The 18,938-nt window shown below is 53.5% G+C and overlaps 1 protein-coding gene across 1 annotated transcript in view; it reads right to left on the bottom strand.

Moving 5' to 3' along the window:
* Positions 1 to 808: 808 nt before the first annotated feature.
* PHACTR1 (phosphatase and actin regulator 1) overlaps positions 809 to 18,938 on the bottom strand; it is a 571,513-nt gene continuing 553,383 nt past the window's right edge. Inside the window, exons 11-17 of the mRNA XM_077769981.1 lie at positions 16,272 to 16,327; positions 11,430 to 11,511; positions 9,151 to 9,277; positions 8,201 to 8,547; positions 7,170 to 7,347; positions 4,448 to 4,524; positions 809 to 3,606 (exon numbers count right to left, since the gene is read on the bottom strand). Coding sequence (XP_077626107.1) covers positions 3,591 to 3,606; positions 4,448 to 4,524; positions 7,170 to 7,347; positions 8,201 to 8,547; positions 9,151 to 9,277; positions 11,430 to 11,511; positions 16,272 to 16,327 — 883 coding nt within the window. The 3' untranslated portion in view covers positions 809 to 3,590. The remainder of the gene's footprint in view (positions 3,607 to 4,447; positions 4,525 to 7,169; positions 7,348 to 8,200; positions 8,548 to 9,150; positions 9,278 to 11,429; positions 11,512 to 16,271; positions 16,328 to 18,938) is intronic.

Here is an 18,938-nt window from a genome sequence, read left to right as displayed (position 1 = left end):
GAGGGGCGCCTGGGTGGCTCAGTCGGTTAAACGTCCGACTTCGGCTCAGGTCAGATCTCACAGGTCATGGGTTCGAGCCCCGCGTCAGGCTCTGTGCTGGCAGCTCAGAGCCTGGAGCCTGTTTCAGATTCTGTGTCTCCCTCCCTCTCTGCCCCTCCCCCACTCATGCTCTGTTTGTCTCAAAATAAATAAATAAACTATAAAAAAAAAAAAGTCCTGGAAAGCTAATTTACGTGCAGCCCTCCTCCTCCCACCCGGGAACCCCGGATCCATGAGGGGCTGTGTGTCTCTCTAACTCTGACGCTTTGCTGACGAGCTGGCCTGCCCTCCGTCCCAACTGCCGCCCTCAGCCCAACTTTTTTCCGTGGTTGACAAGACACACACAGGAGCCAAGGCAAGGGTTTTTTTTAGACTTTTTTTTTTTTTTGGTTTGTTTTTAAAGAAACTGCATATATCATCAGAGACAAACAATAATTTAAATACCATGCAGTTTCTATATGTACAAAACGTAGGCCGTAGAGATCCAGTTTAATCTGTATTCTATTTACACCATCTTCCTCACACAGCCATCATCTGTTAAATAGAACACAGGAGAGCACTCCTATACAAAGACAAACTATGTACAGACACCCGGGAAGCAACTGGAAAAAGCAACTGGTTTGGGGATTGACAGACAGATGGGAAGCAAAAGTCATTGGAGGTGACCTTCACCCACCGGCTGTGCACGGGGAGAGCCTGAAATCCCATTCATCGAAGCACACACCACAATATTCATTCAGCAAATATAAATACACGTTCATAAGCGGGAGAAAAATAAACTCAGAGGGTTTTTGTTTAAAATCACATCTACCATCACATTGTTTGGTTTCTCTAATTGGACATAAAGGCTAAAGTTTTAAGTTTTACAGGGCTTATGAGGGCCTTTGGAGAGGAATCAACCAGCAATTCTGAGAGAGCAAAGGGGCCGACAGGAGTCCCTTCTGTGGCGGGAGGTGGCGGCGATGACTGCTTTCAAGAGGGAGTCCTTTTGAGAATCTTCACGTCCTTCCTCACACTAACCCAAAGGACAGAAGGCTCAACTGGGAATTTGTCTGCACAAGACCTTTGAGAATCGCAGCTTTTTCAGAAAAGGGATGCATTTTAAACCACCGAGCCCATCCCTCTCTTTTTGTAACTGCCAATTTGTCATCTTAGAAAGTAACACAACTTCCGGTTGTCTTAATGCGGCAACAAAGAAATTTGGATAGATTTGTAGGAAGACCTCAGGATCTCAAGGAAGGAAGGCAACAGCAGAGGGCCCATCCTGTGGTCCACGGAGGTTGCTGAGCCCCTGAGCTGGGCTTGAATTAACAGCCCATCTTGATGGCGGCCGAGAGCTCAGTAGCAGGGAGGGTGCACCCCTAATTCCTGCAACTGACGGCTCACGGAGGGTGCTCTGCAGGGGTGGGGGCTGAAATTGTGTTCAGTTTCTCCCCAGCTCCACGTGGACTGGAAGAAGAGGGTACTTCAGGCAGAAAACCTGGGCAGCCGGCTGCAGGGAAACTGACCTGGGCGTCCCGTTCCCGGGCAGTCAGAGGCCCCAGAGCCAGCAAAGCAGCCATTGGCCTTCGAGGGAGGAGTCCAGGCGGTGGAATGCGTTCCCTCGGGACTCGCTCTCAGGCCTGGGGCAGGCCTGTCCTGTCAGGGCCCCGGGAGCCGCATGAAGATGGGGGTGAGTTACAGGAAGCTCAGACTCAAATCCGGGCAAGGCAGGCACCTCGGCCTGGGACGTGCCCGCCGTCGAGAAGTTAGACGAAAGACCCCTACATCTTTCGTCACACCATTTGCACATTCAAAACGTCAGTAAGCCTTTCGGGAAGACTGTACAGCCACTCCAATCCCGACCACGTTTTCCCTGAACGGTACCTTCCCGCGGCAGTTAGCTATCAGATTCCACATTCGAAGATAAAAGGATCTAGTGAGGGCCCCTCGGTATGGGACAGGCGCACGACAGCTTTGCAGCGGCTAGTGGGCACGGCCCGAAGAATGGCCCCGCGCTCCCCCCAGACCCTGCCCAGAGGGGCTGTTAATGCCTGCAGAGCATTAAATGGCCTCGTCGATGGGGGTGCATCCCAAGAGTAACCCACTTCCCATACATTTTGGGGTGGCAGCTGGTCGACTCCTTTTAGGGAAGGCCAGCCCGGGATCTTTGTAAATCCTGGGCACGTGTGGCGGAGAGCAAGCCATAACCGAGAGAAATCACGGTACCTGCGAGACCACGACAGAGGGCCCTACGGGGTCTGTCAGGCGGGAAAGCAGAAGCAGCTGCAATGGGCCTCGTGAAGATAGGCGTTAGGGTTTGGGGGCTGTGCTCCCACTCACCGCACACCTTACCCTCGGTGACCCCCCCCCCCCGTCAGAAGGCCACTGTCTTCCTGCGGTCCCAAGTAAATGGGACACTCAGAGAAACCCCTCCGATCAGCTTTGCCAGCACCACGAGGGAGGAAGGATTCTCTCCAGACGGGCAGGAGCGGGAAGGTACAGCACGGGCAGGCGTGGCTGGTGTTCGCGCCGTGCTGGCGTCCGCCAACCCCTGAGGCCCCTCCCCGGCGACTCTTGAGCGCAAAGAAAGGGGACTAGAAGGCCATCGGGTGGTTCTGGAGTCCCAGCCCATCAGAGACCGGTGAAATGGTGTCTGGCGTGCATGCATCGGTCCTGCACTCAGAGGCTGCTAACTCCCAGCCCGTACGGTCAGCGGCCCTGGGGTGCACGGAGGAAATGAGGAACACCAGCCAAGCAGCTTCCTACCCCAGCCTCTCTGTCCTCTGCGGGGTCCTTACACTCGGACGCACCAGTACCACGGGCACCCCCAGCAGCGGCTGAGGCCACCCGGACACCTGGCTTCTGAGACACAGATGGGCCAACTGATTGGAACTGAGCGGATGACAACTTCCCCCTTGCACACCAGAGGCCCTGGGCGGCGGCTCGGCGCGAGGGGACATGCCTGCAGCCACACTCTCTCGAGACCAACAGTCAGCCAACCACAGACTCCCCCAGAAAAGCAACTTCCCTTCTGTTCACTGTATGGATGACGGCTGACGGGAGAGAAAGGACAGGGGTGACTGAGCATCTCAGCATCCTCCTCCCGAGAGGCCCCCGAGCCAGTCGCCGGGCCAGGAGCCGGTGTGTCTGGCCAAGTCTAGAAAGCCAACCAGGCCATCTGCACAGTCCATTCCAGGCCGAACCCACCGCCTCCGCTTTCTCTGGACGCAGGTGACTGACACTTCGGGGGAAGAGGTTCGCCGGTGCCTAAACGAACGCGGCGCCCGCCAGGCGTGCGGGGAGAAGACCAGGACCCTTCCAAGCGCTGGGAGGTCTTCGGCCCACTGGTGCCCTCGGGCCCGCGGTGGTGGCGTAGCTGACCCCGAGCGGTGACTGTTGCGTTTGCGCAAAGAGAATCCTGATCGGGTTTCCTTTTATTTTTCTTCTTTTTAAAAAAAGGCAGTTCAGAAGATTTACATCATAATGGGGAAGTGAATAAATACCAGCACTTATGGTTCTTAGAAATTTATGTTTTGAAGACAGCATAGCACTCAGGAGGAATTTGACTGTTAAGGTCGGTGAAACCTAGAAAACAAACAGTTAAGTCAAGACCAAGGGGCTGTAACAGATGCCGGATGCCACAGTCCGAGCTTCCCATCCTGAGTCCCCGTGGCTGACGAGCGCCAGGCTAAATCTGCTTAAACCTCCGCCCAAAGGCATGTCCTCAGCAGAACTCAAGTCCTTGAGCCCCACGGAATTCACCCTTAGTTTTGGAGTCATTTCATCTGGGGGCCCAAACTGGATGGCCTTAGTGGCCCTTGGCCCTCTCTCTCAGCCTGGACTCAGCAGCAAGGTGCAGCACCGAACCCGTGTCTCTGAGCCCCAGCGCCACACAGTCAGTACGCCCCATTTCTCTAAACGTTTGCCACAGGACTCATAACATTTAAGTCCATGGCTCTGTCACTAACTGGCCACGTGACCTTACATCTCTCTGTGCTTAAGTGTCCCCACGGGATATGGACTCACAGGGGCAAAGCCCTCCGGAGTGTCTGCACTTCCAGTGCCACATGGACTTGGTATTTTGCCCAGCCTTGGCTTGGGCTGACCCAATATAAATGTCAAGGGGCTTTTCTCCTCTGCTGAGGTTTCCATAAAAACCCACTCTGGGGTTATTGGCGGTCTGGCACCCAACGGATCTTTAAGTGAAAACCTAAGCTTTCACAAGGCCACGGCGCTCCTTTCCCTAGATTCTGTAACCATGGAGGAACTTCACAAGGACCTTCTCTCATCCCCTCCCGCATCACGCCCACCACACACCTGTAATCCCACAGCAGATGGGACAGTTAGTTGGGAAGCAGATATGACCATTTGACAGAAAAAACAAAAAAACAAAAACAAACGGAAAAGAACCCCTGAGTGTACTAACCTTGTTAAATGTCTACTCAATTCATGAACTTCCATTTCAGTGCTTTTAAATTCATTGAGCTCCTTTCGAATGGCAGCCTGGAATGAAGAGAGGTCCATGAGTATGCAGAAGAGGCAGATGGAAAGGAGTTCCCTTATTATTTCTGTCTTGTTTGACAGCCGTATGACTGAAGTACATAAAAACGAATTCCTTCACTGGGAGGGGAAAGAAAATCACCTGGAACATACTAAGAATGCCTCCTCCCCAGACCATAACTTGCAAATGATGCTATCTGGCTTACCACCCGATGTGTCTTTTCCTTCCTCTCTTCATGGAGCACTTCTGTCTAGGCAGCGAGAGGCATGCAGATCTGCGCCACCCTCCTGGGGTCTTGAGTGCACTTTTAAAGGTGTTTTGTTTGTTTCTTTAAGGTTTTATTTATTTTTTGAGAGAGCGTGAGCAGGGGAGGGGAACAGAGGTTCCGAAGCCGGCTCTGCACTGATAGCAGCAAGCCTGACGCAGGCCTCAAACCCACAAACCGTGAGACCATGACCTGAGCCAAAGTCGGATGCTCAACCACCTGAGCCCCTCCAGGCGCCCCAAGTGCACATTTAAATGTCAACCTCTCATCTTCCTTAGGTAAACAATCGAAGCTCAGCACAAGCACCGTGCCGCCTCAGAATGGATCCTTCTAGAAGGGATGGGGTCAAATTCCTCAAATTAATGGAATAGGTGATGGCCAGCTGCCTCCTTTCCCTTTGATTTCCAAAGCCCTCACTCTTTCACAGCTCTGTTGATTCTGAGGTGGTCTATGCCATCATTAAGGGCACGGGCTATGTTTGAACAGCTGCCCCTTTCCAGCACCGCCCGGAGATGTGCTGTGGCTGAGGGAGGGCAGACAGGCAGGACGCAAGGACAGATGAGGAGGTGGTAGAACAGAAGGTCTGAAATTGCAGAAAACCTCACTTCTTCCCTAGGGATTGAAATTCTAAACATGTGCTCTTTTCCAGAGCTCCTTCTAATGTTTGTTTATTTTTGAGAGAGAGAAAGAGGGAGAGACAGAATCCGAAGCAGACTCTAGGCTCCTAGCTGTCAGCCCAGAGCCTGATGTGGGGCTCGAACTCATGAACTGTGAGATCATGACCTGAGCCCAAGGTGGATGCTTAACCGACTGAGCCACCCAGGCGCTCTTCCCAGAGCTCCTTGTAAGGGGAGTGCGGTAAAACCTTGGTTTGCAAGCACAGTTCGTTCCAGAAACACGCTTGTCATCCAAAGCACTTGCTGTATATCAAAGCGAATTTCAAGAACCTTTGGCTCAGTTGTGATCATGTGACATTCGGCATCACAGATGACTGGTGTTGCAAGACGTCGCTCATTTATCAGGTTAAAATATACTAGAACTGTCTGCTCGTCTCGCGGAACACTCGCAGGCCAAGGTTTTACTGGGTTTCGTCTGATGGGCCTGTCAAGGCACTGCGAGTCTGAGGCCGGAAAAGCCTTTAGGTAGGATCACAGCGGCTGCCCGCCCCCCGCCCGGGAAGGCAGGCGCACCCCGCATCTGCGGGCACCACTTCCAGGTCGTGTGCCGCAGCCTTCGAGGAACTGGAGTTCGCGGGCTGCGACCCACAGCATGAGCCTGTGCGCGGGGAGACACGGGCAAGGCCGCCGCAGTCAGGGCGTGAACAAAAGGCAGAAAGGGCCAAGGTCCCCGCTCTGACCCCGTTTACAGTACACCCCAGCCTGGAGACCTGGCCTGCGGGGCTGTGTCTGCTGTGCCTGGGGCCACTCACCACGGATGCCCGGACGCAGAAGAACAGAGTGCCACATTTAAGAGGAGGGCAGAGGTTCCCACTCATCAGGACCCGGGGCGGGGGACCCGTCATGTGGGAGGCATTTCTGGAAAGCCTGCTTCTGGCCCCGCCGCTCCCACCCCACGTGCAGACTCCCTGCACGGGATCAGGCCAGGGCGCGCTGCAGGGGGCCTTGCCTGGCAGCCCACGTAAGGCAGGCCCCGGCCCAGAGACTCATGGGGCAAGGGCAGTGCTCTTCCCCGAGTCTCCCCAGGGTCACCTGCACACCGGACATGGCCATTATTTTGCACTGGTGACTTGAAAGGCCCTTAGCTCTCCAGTTCCTAACGGTGACAAGGCTAGAGTCCCAAAGGGCTGCACAGCACAGGCTGTGTCTGAGTCACAGTCCAGCGGACAGGTGACGACTCCCTTTCCTTTTGCTGCGTGTCTTACAAAGCCCGGCCGCAGACTCAAGGGTTCTGATTGGTGGCCCGTTTCCACAGTTAGGTTAGAACCGCCGCAGACACAGTGAGCTGGCCTCTCTGGTTATGTGAATCCTACTGGGCGCTGAGGACAGCGGCCTCGCCACCAAGGTCTGCAAGGAGCCCAGAGCCTCGCACTTGAGGACCATTCCGGGCCCTACAGATGTCCTGTTTGTGTGCACACAGCCGCCCCCGTGGGCTCTCCTCCTGCCGTCGCAGCATGAGTCTGCGTGACACTTGTGCGCCTTCCCCCCGGCAGTGGACCGTCACTTCAGTGACCCCCCCCGCAGACTACCTGAGCCGTTGGGGAACCAGCACCCTCAGTGGGCCCGGCGGGCACTTAGCGCTCCCTCCCGGCCACTGCAGCCCCAGCCTCGGTCTCCGCATGGGGTCCCGGGCAGGCCGGAGAGCCGCCGCGGGGCCCACGGAGGCCTGAGGACGCCCTACCCCACTCCTCACCCCTCTGCTTACTTTGTCGGCAGCGGTGAGGCGGGTCCACGGCTTGTCTGCCCTGCGGTCATAGTCCTGAGCGTCAGCCACCTCCACGTAGTCACTGAAGCGGATGAGGATCTTCCTCTCTCTAAGCTCTTCCACTGTGGGTCTTTGGCTGAGCTGCAGGGAGGGAGAGAGACGGGCCCAGTCGGCCAGGGGAGGTTAGCTCGCTTGGTCGGTCGGAAAACGAGGTCCCGAGAGGCAACCAGCACATCACACAGCAAGTGAGGAGCAGGGCCCTGGGTGGGGCCCAGGGCTCTGACGCCTGGACCTGGGACTTTTCCAGAACTCAAAGAGAGAGAGCTTTATCATCCCCTGAGCTACCTTCAGGCTTATCCGGACAGACAGGTAGGCTGTCTCTGAATAACACTGCGGTGTCTCCTTCCAAGCCGCCTGGCCGCCTGTGTGGGTGCGGGCGTCGCTGTGGATTCTCCCGCACCCGCACCGCGCCTCCCACTGTGGGCCGGGCTCATTTCGGATTTGCAAGCCCACATCCGTGTGCCAAATGGAGTGCGCACCCCAGTGTGGGTCTGAAGATCATTTTAAGTGTGTTTTAGACACCAAAAAAGGTGTAGGTGCAAACAACATGCAAATTCGGGGGTCCGCACGAATGAATGATGAAGCTGGGGGGACCCTCTCCTCAGGAAGTTCACATGACAGGTCCGCAAATGGGGGGGAGGGACGGGTTTAGGCCAGGAAGGGGCGGGACAGGCCGCCAGGACAGACCTGACGGAGGGCTGCGACCACTGGTCCGAGAGCGCGCCTTTATTTAGCCGCCCCCGCGGCCCCAGTCACGAGCACCCTCCCTCTGTACTCGGGCAGCATACGGCTGACGTCTGTGTCACCCTTTCCTGTCCCTGGGTTTATTTCTTCTGGGGCAACACCGTCGCTCTGTCCTCAGGATGCTGTCAACTCACGTTTAACCGACGTGATTTAAAAGCAGTTTTTCCTCCAAGCCCTCCACTGTATTTACTTCTATGAACAGAAAACGCAATCACCTACAGCCTTACCGCAAAGGCCTACAAAACATGCACACACGCATGAATCCAAACCATCCTGGCTGTTCGGACTCTGTTTCCTGCGGCTGCCGCACACCTTTGGCAGTGCTGGAATGCTCCAGCCTGCTGCCAGCTGGCCAGCCGTGGGAAAGGGCGTGGGAAAGGGCGTGGGAAAGGGCATGGGAAAGAAGTGAGATGACTGCCAGGCTGGGACCCAGGAGAATGGAGCCGGGCGCTGCGAGGCTCCGGACACGACCAAAGCCACCTGCGGCTCCCTCCTGGTCAACAGTGGGACTGACGATCAGGGGGTCCGTGGCCTGGCCGGCTGTGGCCCACATGCCCCGAGTACATGTAGCGCCCTGTCAAAGTGGTTCCAAACTGTGCTGAGGGGGCCCTGGCCTTCCCGGGACGGGACCTTCCGGTGTCAGCGCTGCCTGTGGCAGGAAGCCACGGCTCCCAGACTTCACGGGGCGGCAGGCAGTCAGTCCCGACTCCAGAACGTGCCCTCAGGGAGCTTTCGCACAACGACTAAAATCCACGCAAACGTGTACTGTTTCCATACATCCCCGGCTGCACGAGGACCCCTACTCGACAGCCCTGTGTTTCTCAGGACCAGCGAGGTTTACCATAGGTGTCAGACAAACAGTGCTAATTTGTACGTGCACCGTGAGAAGACACAGGTTAAGCGTGGGATTTCTAGTTTATTATTTCTGGAAACCACGCTCTGGATATTTTACGAATAGACTTGGTGGCAGAGTCTGGAGTGTACAGAAAACTAAATGTTAGATATAAAGGTCAGGGACTATTTTTCATGCCCGAATCCCACCGGAGACTTTAGACAGGATCTCTCTACATCAATAAGGCACTGCTCCCAAGAGCTGGGAGGGAGGGAGTGGGAAGAAGGGAGGAGGGGACCAGTTTCCTCCACGGGGAGATCTCCAGTGGTGTGCAGGCCGCCTAACCAACGCTCCCTTGGGACTCTGCATGGTGAGCATGGGCTCCTGCCCAGATGTGCCTTTGGGGTGCATGAAGCTGGGGTCCCTCCCCTCCTCGGATGAGGAAATGATCTCTGTGGCCAACGTCAGTTTTCTGGGGGTGGGGGACTAGAAGAAGGGGCCGGGAGCAGGGGTTGGAAGCAATATATTTCAATCTATGGCAGAAATATCACTTGCAACCAAATACTGCAAAGTAAATTAATTACTTGAGGCCCCAAATCCACTATTAATACAACTTGACTCAAGTGCGCTCCCCCTTCTCTCCCTCCGTTCCTTTCTTCTTCCTATCTGTCTATCCATTTAGCTAGCCAGCATTTTTTTCAGAGGAAGAGGCTGGCATTTATTAAAAGACAGAGCATATAATTTTTAGGTTAGTCTCAATTCGGCTAAGGAAAATGACCGTCTGTTTGCTATCAGCATCAGCTCCCGGCTTTCGTTTTTTCTCATGACTACATTAAAATGACATAGAACCGCACTGAGGAGACTCTCGGGCTGCGGGTAACTCAACGACACTCATCACCGCTGGTATCTGGTCTTGCTGTGCCCAAGGCCCCAGAGGAGAAAAATCTGCCCAGGGCCAGGAGGCAATAGGGAGCTCCCTACCCGGCAGGCAGGCGTGCATCTCTGTCGGCAAAACCAGGCGTGCAAGCGCCTTCCAGTTTCTCCCTTCAAAACAGTTCTCCCTTCCCTTAAACTCATTATTTTTCATTCCCCAAGCCAGTCCTAGGGGAAGGCAGATGCCAAAATTACAAGGCAGCTTTCCTGGGAGGAGGAAGGAGAGGTGACTGGGAGGGAGAGGAGACAGTTCTCTGGCCTTGGGGACTTGCGAAAATGAGGGGCTATTTGGGGGCACCTATCCTTAGCGGTATCCATCCTTTGGGAGATGACGAGGGGGGACCCTCCTCCCTTGCCCTGCTGCCAAATTATGCAGTTGGCTGACTTTTTGTGTACTCTTTTTAAAAAGACAAGAACTAAATATATGCTTAAGTATTTTCCTATTCCCAGTTTTTAGCAAGAAGCCCTCAAGTTTAGGAGGCTTTGGGCCCAGTAATCAACCCGATGAATTTTATGCAAATCTGATTAAAAATGTTTTTTTTTTTTTCTGAAATGTCTAGACCTTCCTAGAAAGGAGGGGTCATCACCAGCCTCCTTTGCAAAGTCAAAGTCCCGTCGAGGACACACTTAAGACAAGGCAAGGTACCTTCCCCGGCCCTCCTCACTACTCAGGCCCGGGAGGACGGATCCCCTGCGTCCAAAGATGGGGTGGTCTTAGGGATTTAAAGAATCAGACCATGACTTGGGTGACGGCACCTGGATAAAGTGAGGTCACTTAGCTCTTGTTCAAGTTCCCAACCAGAGGGATGTCAGCCTGTCATCAGGCTTTTCAGGCTCTTGTTTATCCTCCTTATAACTGGGATGGCATTTGGCTTGTCACCGGGCGTTTGGGACACTCCAAGGGAGACAAAGTCAAAGACACACAAATCATCATCTTAACAACTGGAGTGATGTTTTAGGACCTCTGAGTTTCTTCCTTTACGTAATATTTCTAGAGGGAAAAGTCCATTAATAGACCTTTAAAAATTAATTTTAATGGGTCTCTTAACTGTCTCGAAGATTTGAGTATCTTTCTCTCAAGAAGGCCGCTGTAGGAGGCTGATTAAAAACAATCTAGTACTGTTTCCTGCGTGTTATCAATTAATTAAACTTGTCAGCACCATCCAAGAATAGCCTCAAATAAGAGTCTGTTACTAGAAAGGCCACCCGTATGGAATTCGATCCAGTTGGGCCCACTGCACACTGCCATGCTGTCTATTTTGGGGGTCAATATCCATGAGAATTCCAGCTTTATGACTTGAAGTGCTTTTCAAACACCTGCACTAAATTTATCGGCGCTTTGGGCATTTTCCTCATTCAGTAATTCAGACTGGACTTGGCATAATAAAACCAAGTAGCTCTCCGTTAATAGGTAAGGAACAGTATCGGGGGGCTGGGGGGCAAGGAAAACTTGCTCTCCCAGGGTCACAGCCAATAACTGCTTTATATGCAAACTGCGGACTCTGATCATGACTTTCCAATGCTTGGTGGGGTTATAGTGAATTTCTGAAAAACAATATTCACTGTGCTTGAAAACATAATGCACCTGACAGCCTGGGGGTGGGGGGTGGGAAGGGAGGCGTGGGTGTCACAAAATCAAGCAGCAGAATGTCACCAGCCAAAAGCACGGAAGGTCATGAAACTGAGCTGACCGCTGTCCCCGGGGAGGGGTCCTGTAGAGNGACCTCCTCTTGATTTCTCTTTTCTCTTCCTGTTCCTCCTGTTCATTCCGAGCTGCAAGAAACACAGAACATGCTTTTGACTCGGGGAAACACTGGCACACACAGGTGTCAGCTCTGAGCCCTGGCAGGCTCCAGGCCAAGCCCGTCACGATCTGAACCAGGGGAGAGCGAGCTCCTGTCCCCCTACCCCGGCCACCCTCCTGCCCGGGGGACACTTTCCAAACTGCCTGCCGTGTCTCAGACTGGCTGACCTGACCTCGCTTTCTGTGTCTCAGGGGTTTTCAGGTCTCCAGGCAGAAACGCGGGGCTGGGAAGTGTGCCTACAGGGAGGCAGGTCCCGACCGAGTGAGGGCGCGGTGAGCAGGGGACAAGGGCGTCCTCGGGCCCACTCAGCTCTGCCTCGGGCCTCACAGCGGCTGACGGGGGCTCCCTGTGAGGTGGCCTCGTGGCTGGCGCTCTGTGGGGACAGAACGGAAGACCAGCCCGCGGGGGTGGCGGCCACCTGCTGCAGGGATGAAACAAGGCACGGCTGACGCTGAACGCAGCACCGGTCGGACGGAGAGGAATTTCAAAACGCTCACCTTTCGCAAACCCTGCTTCCATTAATTCTTTGAATCTTCCAAGAAGTCCACATAGCAGGTGTGAGGCCAGAGTGTGGGACACAATTGCCTGCATTTAGACTTTTAAGGAGTGTCTTAGGAGAGAAGACTTCAGAGCCTAAACGTTCTTGGCTTAATATGTGGGATGACTTACTCATCAGGTGTTTAAAGAGCCGTAGGCAACAGGGTCTGGGGAAGGGAGCAGAGGTGTGGAGGGCAGAGAGCGCGGGCTTATGTTAAGCAAAGGGTGATGCACCTTGGGTGCATCACTTTCCTGCCAGGCCTTGGAAGAGAGGCAAGGGTATAAGTCTAATGTCGTCTACCTTGAAGGCCACAGAAACCAAACCGTGTCCAAAGAAGGTCTCTGATCCTCACCCACTGAATTCAGAATGGCATCAGTGAAAGCGACCTCCTTCAACTCGGTCTTGGCATCAAATCGCTGTGGCTACATTACGTTTCAGTGACTGAGCTCAGCGCACACTTGGAATTCAGTTGGCTCATGACTGGCCGGGTCAGTAAAAGAGGGAAGCCCCTGTGCACGTAAGTGGGGTCCCCCCACCCCCATCCCCCTTGCCGGCCCTGGCAGCAGCAACCACCACGAGAGGTGACACACACTTCCAGCTGGAAGGGACAGTGGCACATCAGAGCAGAGCTCAGACCCTTGAGCGACACCCCCAGGGGCACAACCTGCCTGCTGTGACTGCCTGCGGGGTAGGGGAGGAGCTTTCGGGATCTGGTAAGGGGGCACAGAGATGCTCACATGCTGTGGTGGCCACTGAAGCATGTCCCACATGGCCCCGGCCCCCACGAGCGCCCTTTCCTTTGCATTTAAAGATAATGCCATCTCCTCTAAAAAGGCAAGTTTCTAGAGGCGCCTGAGTGGCTCAGTCAGTTCAGCACCCGACTTTGGCTCAGGTCATGATCTCACGGTTCATGGCTTCGAGCCCTGCGTCAGGCTCTGTGCTGACAGCTCAGAGCCTGGAGCCTGCTTTGGATTCTGTGTCTCCCTCTCTCTCTGCTCCTCCCCTGCTCGCTCGCTCTCTTTCTCTCTCAAAAATATTAAAAAAAATTTAAAAAATATGCAAGCTTCTCTTGGATAAAAACCCATGAAACCAGTCAGCCATTAACACCTTAGTATGAACTAATCTATCTGAGATAAACTGGAAGGCAGAAAGCAAGAAGAAGGGAGACCGCGGACAAGCTGCGTTTGCAGGTAGCAGGATGACGGAAGGGGAGGGCTGGTCTGGAGAGTGAGTACTGAGGAGGTGGCTCAAGGGCACCTGGTTAAAATGTCTAGGCTCGCAGCAAAGTAGGGCCGCGAGGGGCCCAGGAGACCACCAAGTCTACCACTCTTAGTTTGGAAATGAGGATGCGAAAGCACAGGGGAGTGAAGTGGCTAGTCCCACGCTATGCGGCTAGTTACTTAGACAAACAGTCTAGCTTTTTTTTTTTTTCCCTTGCTAGAATAAGCTGCCTCTTCCCCCTGTCATGCTTTGCTTGGGGCCGGCCCCTCCTTCTCATTACTGGGTACTGGCCTCAAACTCCAATCCGGGCCCCCTCCTGGTCCTACAAGCCCCCCCGCAAGGCACGAAGGTCGGGATTCTGTGACAGAACAAGGAGCCTTCCTCTCCTTTGTGTGTTTCTTAGGTCCCCCTGAGGGGCAGGGCCACAAGCTACCACCTATGGAATCTATACCTTTAGTTCAAAGCCATTTACAAACCGAAGGCCATGAATTCTCAGGCTGAGGGTACCAAGACAACCCCGTTAGGCCACTGGAAAGAGAGGCTGGAAAAGGCCATGATGTCATCGCCCGCTGCCACCATCAGAGTGTGCTCATTATGTGCTCAAATGTGCACGGTGTCTCATTGGCTGTGGCTGCAGGATAAAGCCAGCAGTGCGACCCAGGGTGACAGGGGGGCGGGTGGAGGGTGGGGCTGGGCAGCAGCCACAGAGACTCCTCCACCTGTGTCTCAACAGCACCCTCAGCGATCTGGTTCCTCAAATGACTTAAAGCCCAGAAAAGAAGGTCGAGAAGAATTTGTTTGAGTGTTTTCTTACACCACTAAAACATCTCTTGATTAACAATCAGAAGAGACTTTAAAAAAAAAAAAAAAGCAAAACATGTTTTGGAAAACCAAGTTCCAGAATACAGGGGAAAAAATAAAGAGTTAACAGGAAGGAGAAGTTCATTTCTGAAAAGTTTTGAAAACCGAAATGATTGACCTGTTTGAATTTGGTCAGGCAGTGCTTTCATGCGCTATCAGAGGGGGAGGGGGAAGAAGGGACTAGAACAGAAGGCGACCACGTGAACGATGTTTTCTGCTTTGGTCCCTGAATCTAACCCCCTGAGGCTTTACGAGTCAAAAGCAATGGTCTCTGAGCTCTCAGGATCTTTCTAGATCACAAGAAAAGCCCAACGAGAGGACCTTCCCCACGGTCTCCCAGGGATCTGGGCCAGCAAGTAGGGGCTGGTGCCTTCCGGAAGCCAGAGGTGAGCTGGGGATCCTAGACCCCCCCTCTTTCCAAGCCCCTTGCCCTTGCTGAGAGAAGCATTATTTTCGGAGACCTGAATGACCCCCTAGTGAGTTGTCGCTTCTTTGTCTGGGGGCAGGTTGGAGGCCACTGAATAGCAGGTAAATTGCTCCGAGGTTGATTTCCTCCAGGAAACACAGATCCATGTTGGGTGAGTGTGGGGGGGAGAGGCAGGGGTGAAGCAACAGAGTGGGAAGGACGCACGCTCACCCACCTTCCCACTTTAGGAGTAAATGGACACCTGCTTTTCCTGGTCGCCAACAATGGAAAGGTTATAATGGATAAAGTATCAGACTGGGGCAGAAAGGGAGATCTCACACGGGCCAAACGCTTCCCTAACCACGGGAATCATTTCCGAAAGTTCTCATCCATTTTACAGCATATTAAGCTTCGAAACCGTGAAGGGCACTCTTGGTTGGAAAACATATATGCAAATTCCCAGAGACCTGGGGGGTATGTGAGGTGCAGGCTGTGACAAGGAAGGACAACCCTCTAAACAGTGCCTGCTGAGAGCTGGGGAGGCGGCACCGGCCTGGAGTGGGGGGGCAGGAAGTCCACAGATGGCAGGGATCTGCCCCGACAGCCCTCAACCGGGTCCAAAGACCACAGTGGAGGGGGGAGGGGGGAGGGTAGAAAAGATCAAGAACATTTTAGTTTGGTCTAAGTGTAAATATCCAGCTGCTCAAACAGGCTTCACGTGACTGGCGTGCATGTGTGTGTGTGTGTGTGTGTGTGAGCACGTGCACGTATGCACATGGCATGACAGTCCTAGGAAACTCTGCAATTGCACGGATCTCTCCTTTCTAGAAATTAGAGGCAGACGTGTGCATGGGGAGAAAGGGTCATGAATGAAACTAAAAATAATATCTGTTGACCATCTTAGCAAGCTGTTGAGGACAGTACTACAGGCGGGGCAGATGTGGGCAGAGGACTTTTGTTTTTTACTTAATATCTCCCACCAAATGCAGGATCGCCGGCATCCCTGAGATGCCTGCTGTTTTCCTTTTACACCCGTGGGGCACCCAGTGGGTTCCCTCTCTATTCAAGCATCGCTGTGTCCCGAACCAAACAAGGGGCTCGTTCACGCTCTCTGGCCACAGCCAGAGTGACGGCGAGTTTCTCTTGGGTGACAGCATTTGGCAGGCGGGCCGTGGGCCAGATGTAGGAGTCCTAAGAGATGACAGGGAGCAGTGGCCCTCAGAAACGCTTTCCCCGACTTTACATTTCATGTTGGGGGGGGGTGGGGGAGGGGCGGAGCCAGCTGCAACGGAAGGTCATGGTTTGGAGCCCTGGTCTTCCAGCGGCCGCCTGCCTCCTTTGAGCCATCCACACAGAAATGTGTGGGTCCTAAGCCCATTCGGGTTGGAAGGTGACCCTCACCCTCATCATTTAGTGAGTCAGCTTCTCTGACTGTCCAGCTCACGAGAGGGAAGGTGGCCCTTGCAGCCCGTGAGCTTGCCATGAGCCAAGTGGACTTGAATCTGCCTCCTCTGTGGGGAGGCTGCCTGGGCTGTTCTAACGTGCAAGGATCGAGCATCTACTGACAGAGCGGTTCTCAGTCATTCCCACACGGCCACGAGGGACAACACGGCCATGAGACACAAAGCTTGGGGCCTACAGATTAACGAATAACCAAAGCCACCACGAGACAACGGCGACCACCACGGGCTTAGTCACTTACGTTTCAGAATATTCCTCTGCTCCAATTCCTCCGCAGTCGGCCTCTGGCTCAGCCGCCTACGGAAAAAATCCAGGAAAAGTTTTTGGACCATATCATATCCTCCTTGGGTCATTAATCTCTCCAGCCCTCGTAGATGCATGAGACAGAGCCAGCGGCCGGAGGTCCCGTTCCATCCTGTGCCCTGAAGGACCGGCTCTCACTACTACCTCCTCCTCAGTTCCTCAATTTCAACCCCAGGAAAGGCACCGTGCGTCACGTCACGCCAAGCTGACCCTCCTCCTTCCTCCCGTCATCGGCCCCTCCCCCGCCCTCCTCTGGGGCCTCCAGGCCAGTGGACTCTTCTCTTCACAGAGGTCCCTTTCTCTCCTGTGGCCTCCTAACTTTGGACTGTGGCCTCCGCCATTCTTCCCCAATCCCCCCGGGCTAGAGCTCGCTTCTCGCCACGTTTGTGCAGATCCAGTTAGACCATAAAGAGGGTCATGGCCCTGGGAGACACAAGAGAGCATGTCTTGTCTGCAAAGAACAATAGAGGCTCTGCTTCTTGTCTCCACCCATCACCACCAGAGCCGCCTGAGACGACAAACGAGCAGGAACAGACACGACTCTCCTGGCGCACATAATTGAGCCCTAACAAGGGGGACATCCCAGCCGGGGCATGAACCCGGCCATGATGCAACAGTGGAGGGCGGGGACAGACCACGGTGGCCTCACGAGGTAACAGAAGGCACCAGAAAGTGGGAAGGGCACCACGGGGGTGAACTACATAAGCTGAGATGGGCGTAGGAAGTTCCAGGAATGAGCCACACACACGGTGGGCCTCACCATTCACAGGGATGCGGGGTTTTTTTGTTTGTTTGTTGTTTTTGAAGCTCTTGGAAGTTATTCAACCACCCAGTGGAGTTCAGCTTCCCGCTTCACCCATGGGGTGAGGTATGTGTGAGATGAGAAAATTGTAGAAGGAGGCTGAGGCTCCTTGGAGTCCTGCACTGGGGCCTATGGGGTAGAAAGGGGCGCTCTCCTGGTAGAGAGAAGCTGTCCTTCCTCTCCAAATATCGGCAACCAGCATCTCTAGCTGGCAAGGTATTTATACCACAGAATCTCCAGAGAGACCCAACGTGAAAATCTAAAGTCCGTGGAGTTAGCAAGTGCAAACAGCTCAAATTCAATGCTTGATGTCACCAGCAATTCTCGTCATTGCCCTGGGCCAAGCAATGGATTCTGTGAAACCCCAATGCCATTACCGTATATGTTAAAGGCAGAGAATGGGCTTTGAGACTAGAGAAAGGACTTCTAGCCAGCTGGCTGTCTGTAGAATCTCTGGCACGCTGGAAACTGCTAGAAATGGTATTCCAAAGTGGTGTTAAGTTTATAAGAACATCATCATGTTCGTTAGTCATTTTCTCTTCGAAGTGTCCCATGAAGGCACTATTTATTCCCACTGATAAGGACCAGCTGTCTATTTGGAAATCTACAATATTGGAGACTCTAACACTGGACTCTGCAGTCTCGAAGTCTTTCCTAAAATAGCACTCGCAGATTGCGGAGGAAACGGTCATCGGTCTGGAATGCAGACCCCACTCGGAATGAGCCTCTCAGAGGCCCTGCCTCAACCTTTGCATTTCTCCTCCCCCAGAATCCTTGCTTCACCCGTGGGGGTGTGTGGCCATCTTTATGGGGCCGCTTAGTAGAACCCAGGCTCGGGGTCAGTATGTTTTGAACCAGCTCCAGATTCCAGATGGAGGCTGCATCCCAGAAATCACGCCAATTGTGTTAGAACCTCATGCCCGGAAGTGTCTGCAGAATGTTCTGTCACTGGCTTGTGCTGAGAAGCCCCTCGATTTCTGTTGCCAGCCCCGTCACCTGGTTCTGTGGTGGCTTTTTCGTTTTTTGTGTTTCTTTTGGGTCGTGTTTGGAGGGGACAAAACTATGCAGAAACTGCAAGCAGGGCCAATTGTGGTAACCAGGTGACCTTAAAGTCAAAGACACGTGCTTTCAAATGAGGACCCGTATTCATGTTCCATTTCCTTGAACGGGTCTGACAACATCAAGGCTAATCATAGCTATAAAATGCAGCTAAGCCCTCCCGAAAGACATGTGCTATAATTAGCTGTCTTGGCTTTGAAAATGAGACTGGCAGACGCTTGGGTGGCTCACTCTGTTGAGCGTCTGACTCTTGACTGTGGCTCAGGTCATGATCTCACGGTTCGTGGGATCGAGCCCCGCACTGGGTTCCAGGCTGAGAGTGCGTAGAGCCTGCTTGGGATTCTCTTTCCCTTGCTCTCTGCCCCTCCTCTGCACATGCTCTCACTCTATAAAGTAAAATGAGATTGGGGAGGAAGATGATCCTGTGGCTTTGTGGGGATAAAGCACTAAACAGCTCAGGAGGCAGAGGATCGGGGCTCTAGCTCTGGCTCGGCTCTCAACTGACTTCCCCTGGACAAGAAACTGGACTCCACTTGGCCTATGTTCTTTTCCCTGTAAATAATATATAGCAATTTAATAGGCTAAGGCTGATTTAATGCTTACTGTGTGCAGAAATGGCTCTTAGAAGCAAACGCTATATACTCAGCCACATCCAAATGTAAGTCCGTTTACTCATTATTTATTGAGGACCAGCTCTGTGCCAGGTTCTAAGTTCGGCGCTGGATGAGTAAAGACAGATCAAGA

This window comes from Crocuta crocuta, unplaced genomic scaffold (genome assembly GCF_008692635.1).
Source record: "Crocuta crocuta isolate KB4526 unplaced genomic scaffold, BGI_CrCroc_1.0 scaffold24, whole genome shotgun sequence".
Taxonomy (NCBI): Eukaryota; Metazoa; Chordata; class Mammalia; order Carnivora; family Hyaenidae; genus Crocuta; species Crocuta crocuta.
The sequence above is the reverse complement of the archived record's forward strand: the minus strand, read 5'-3'. Positions and strand labels throughout refer to the sequence as shown.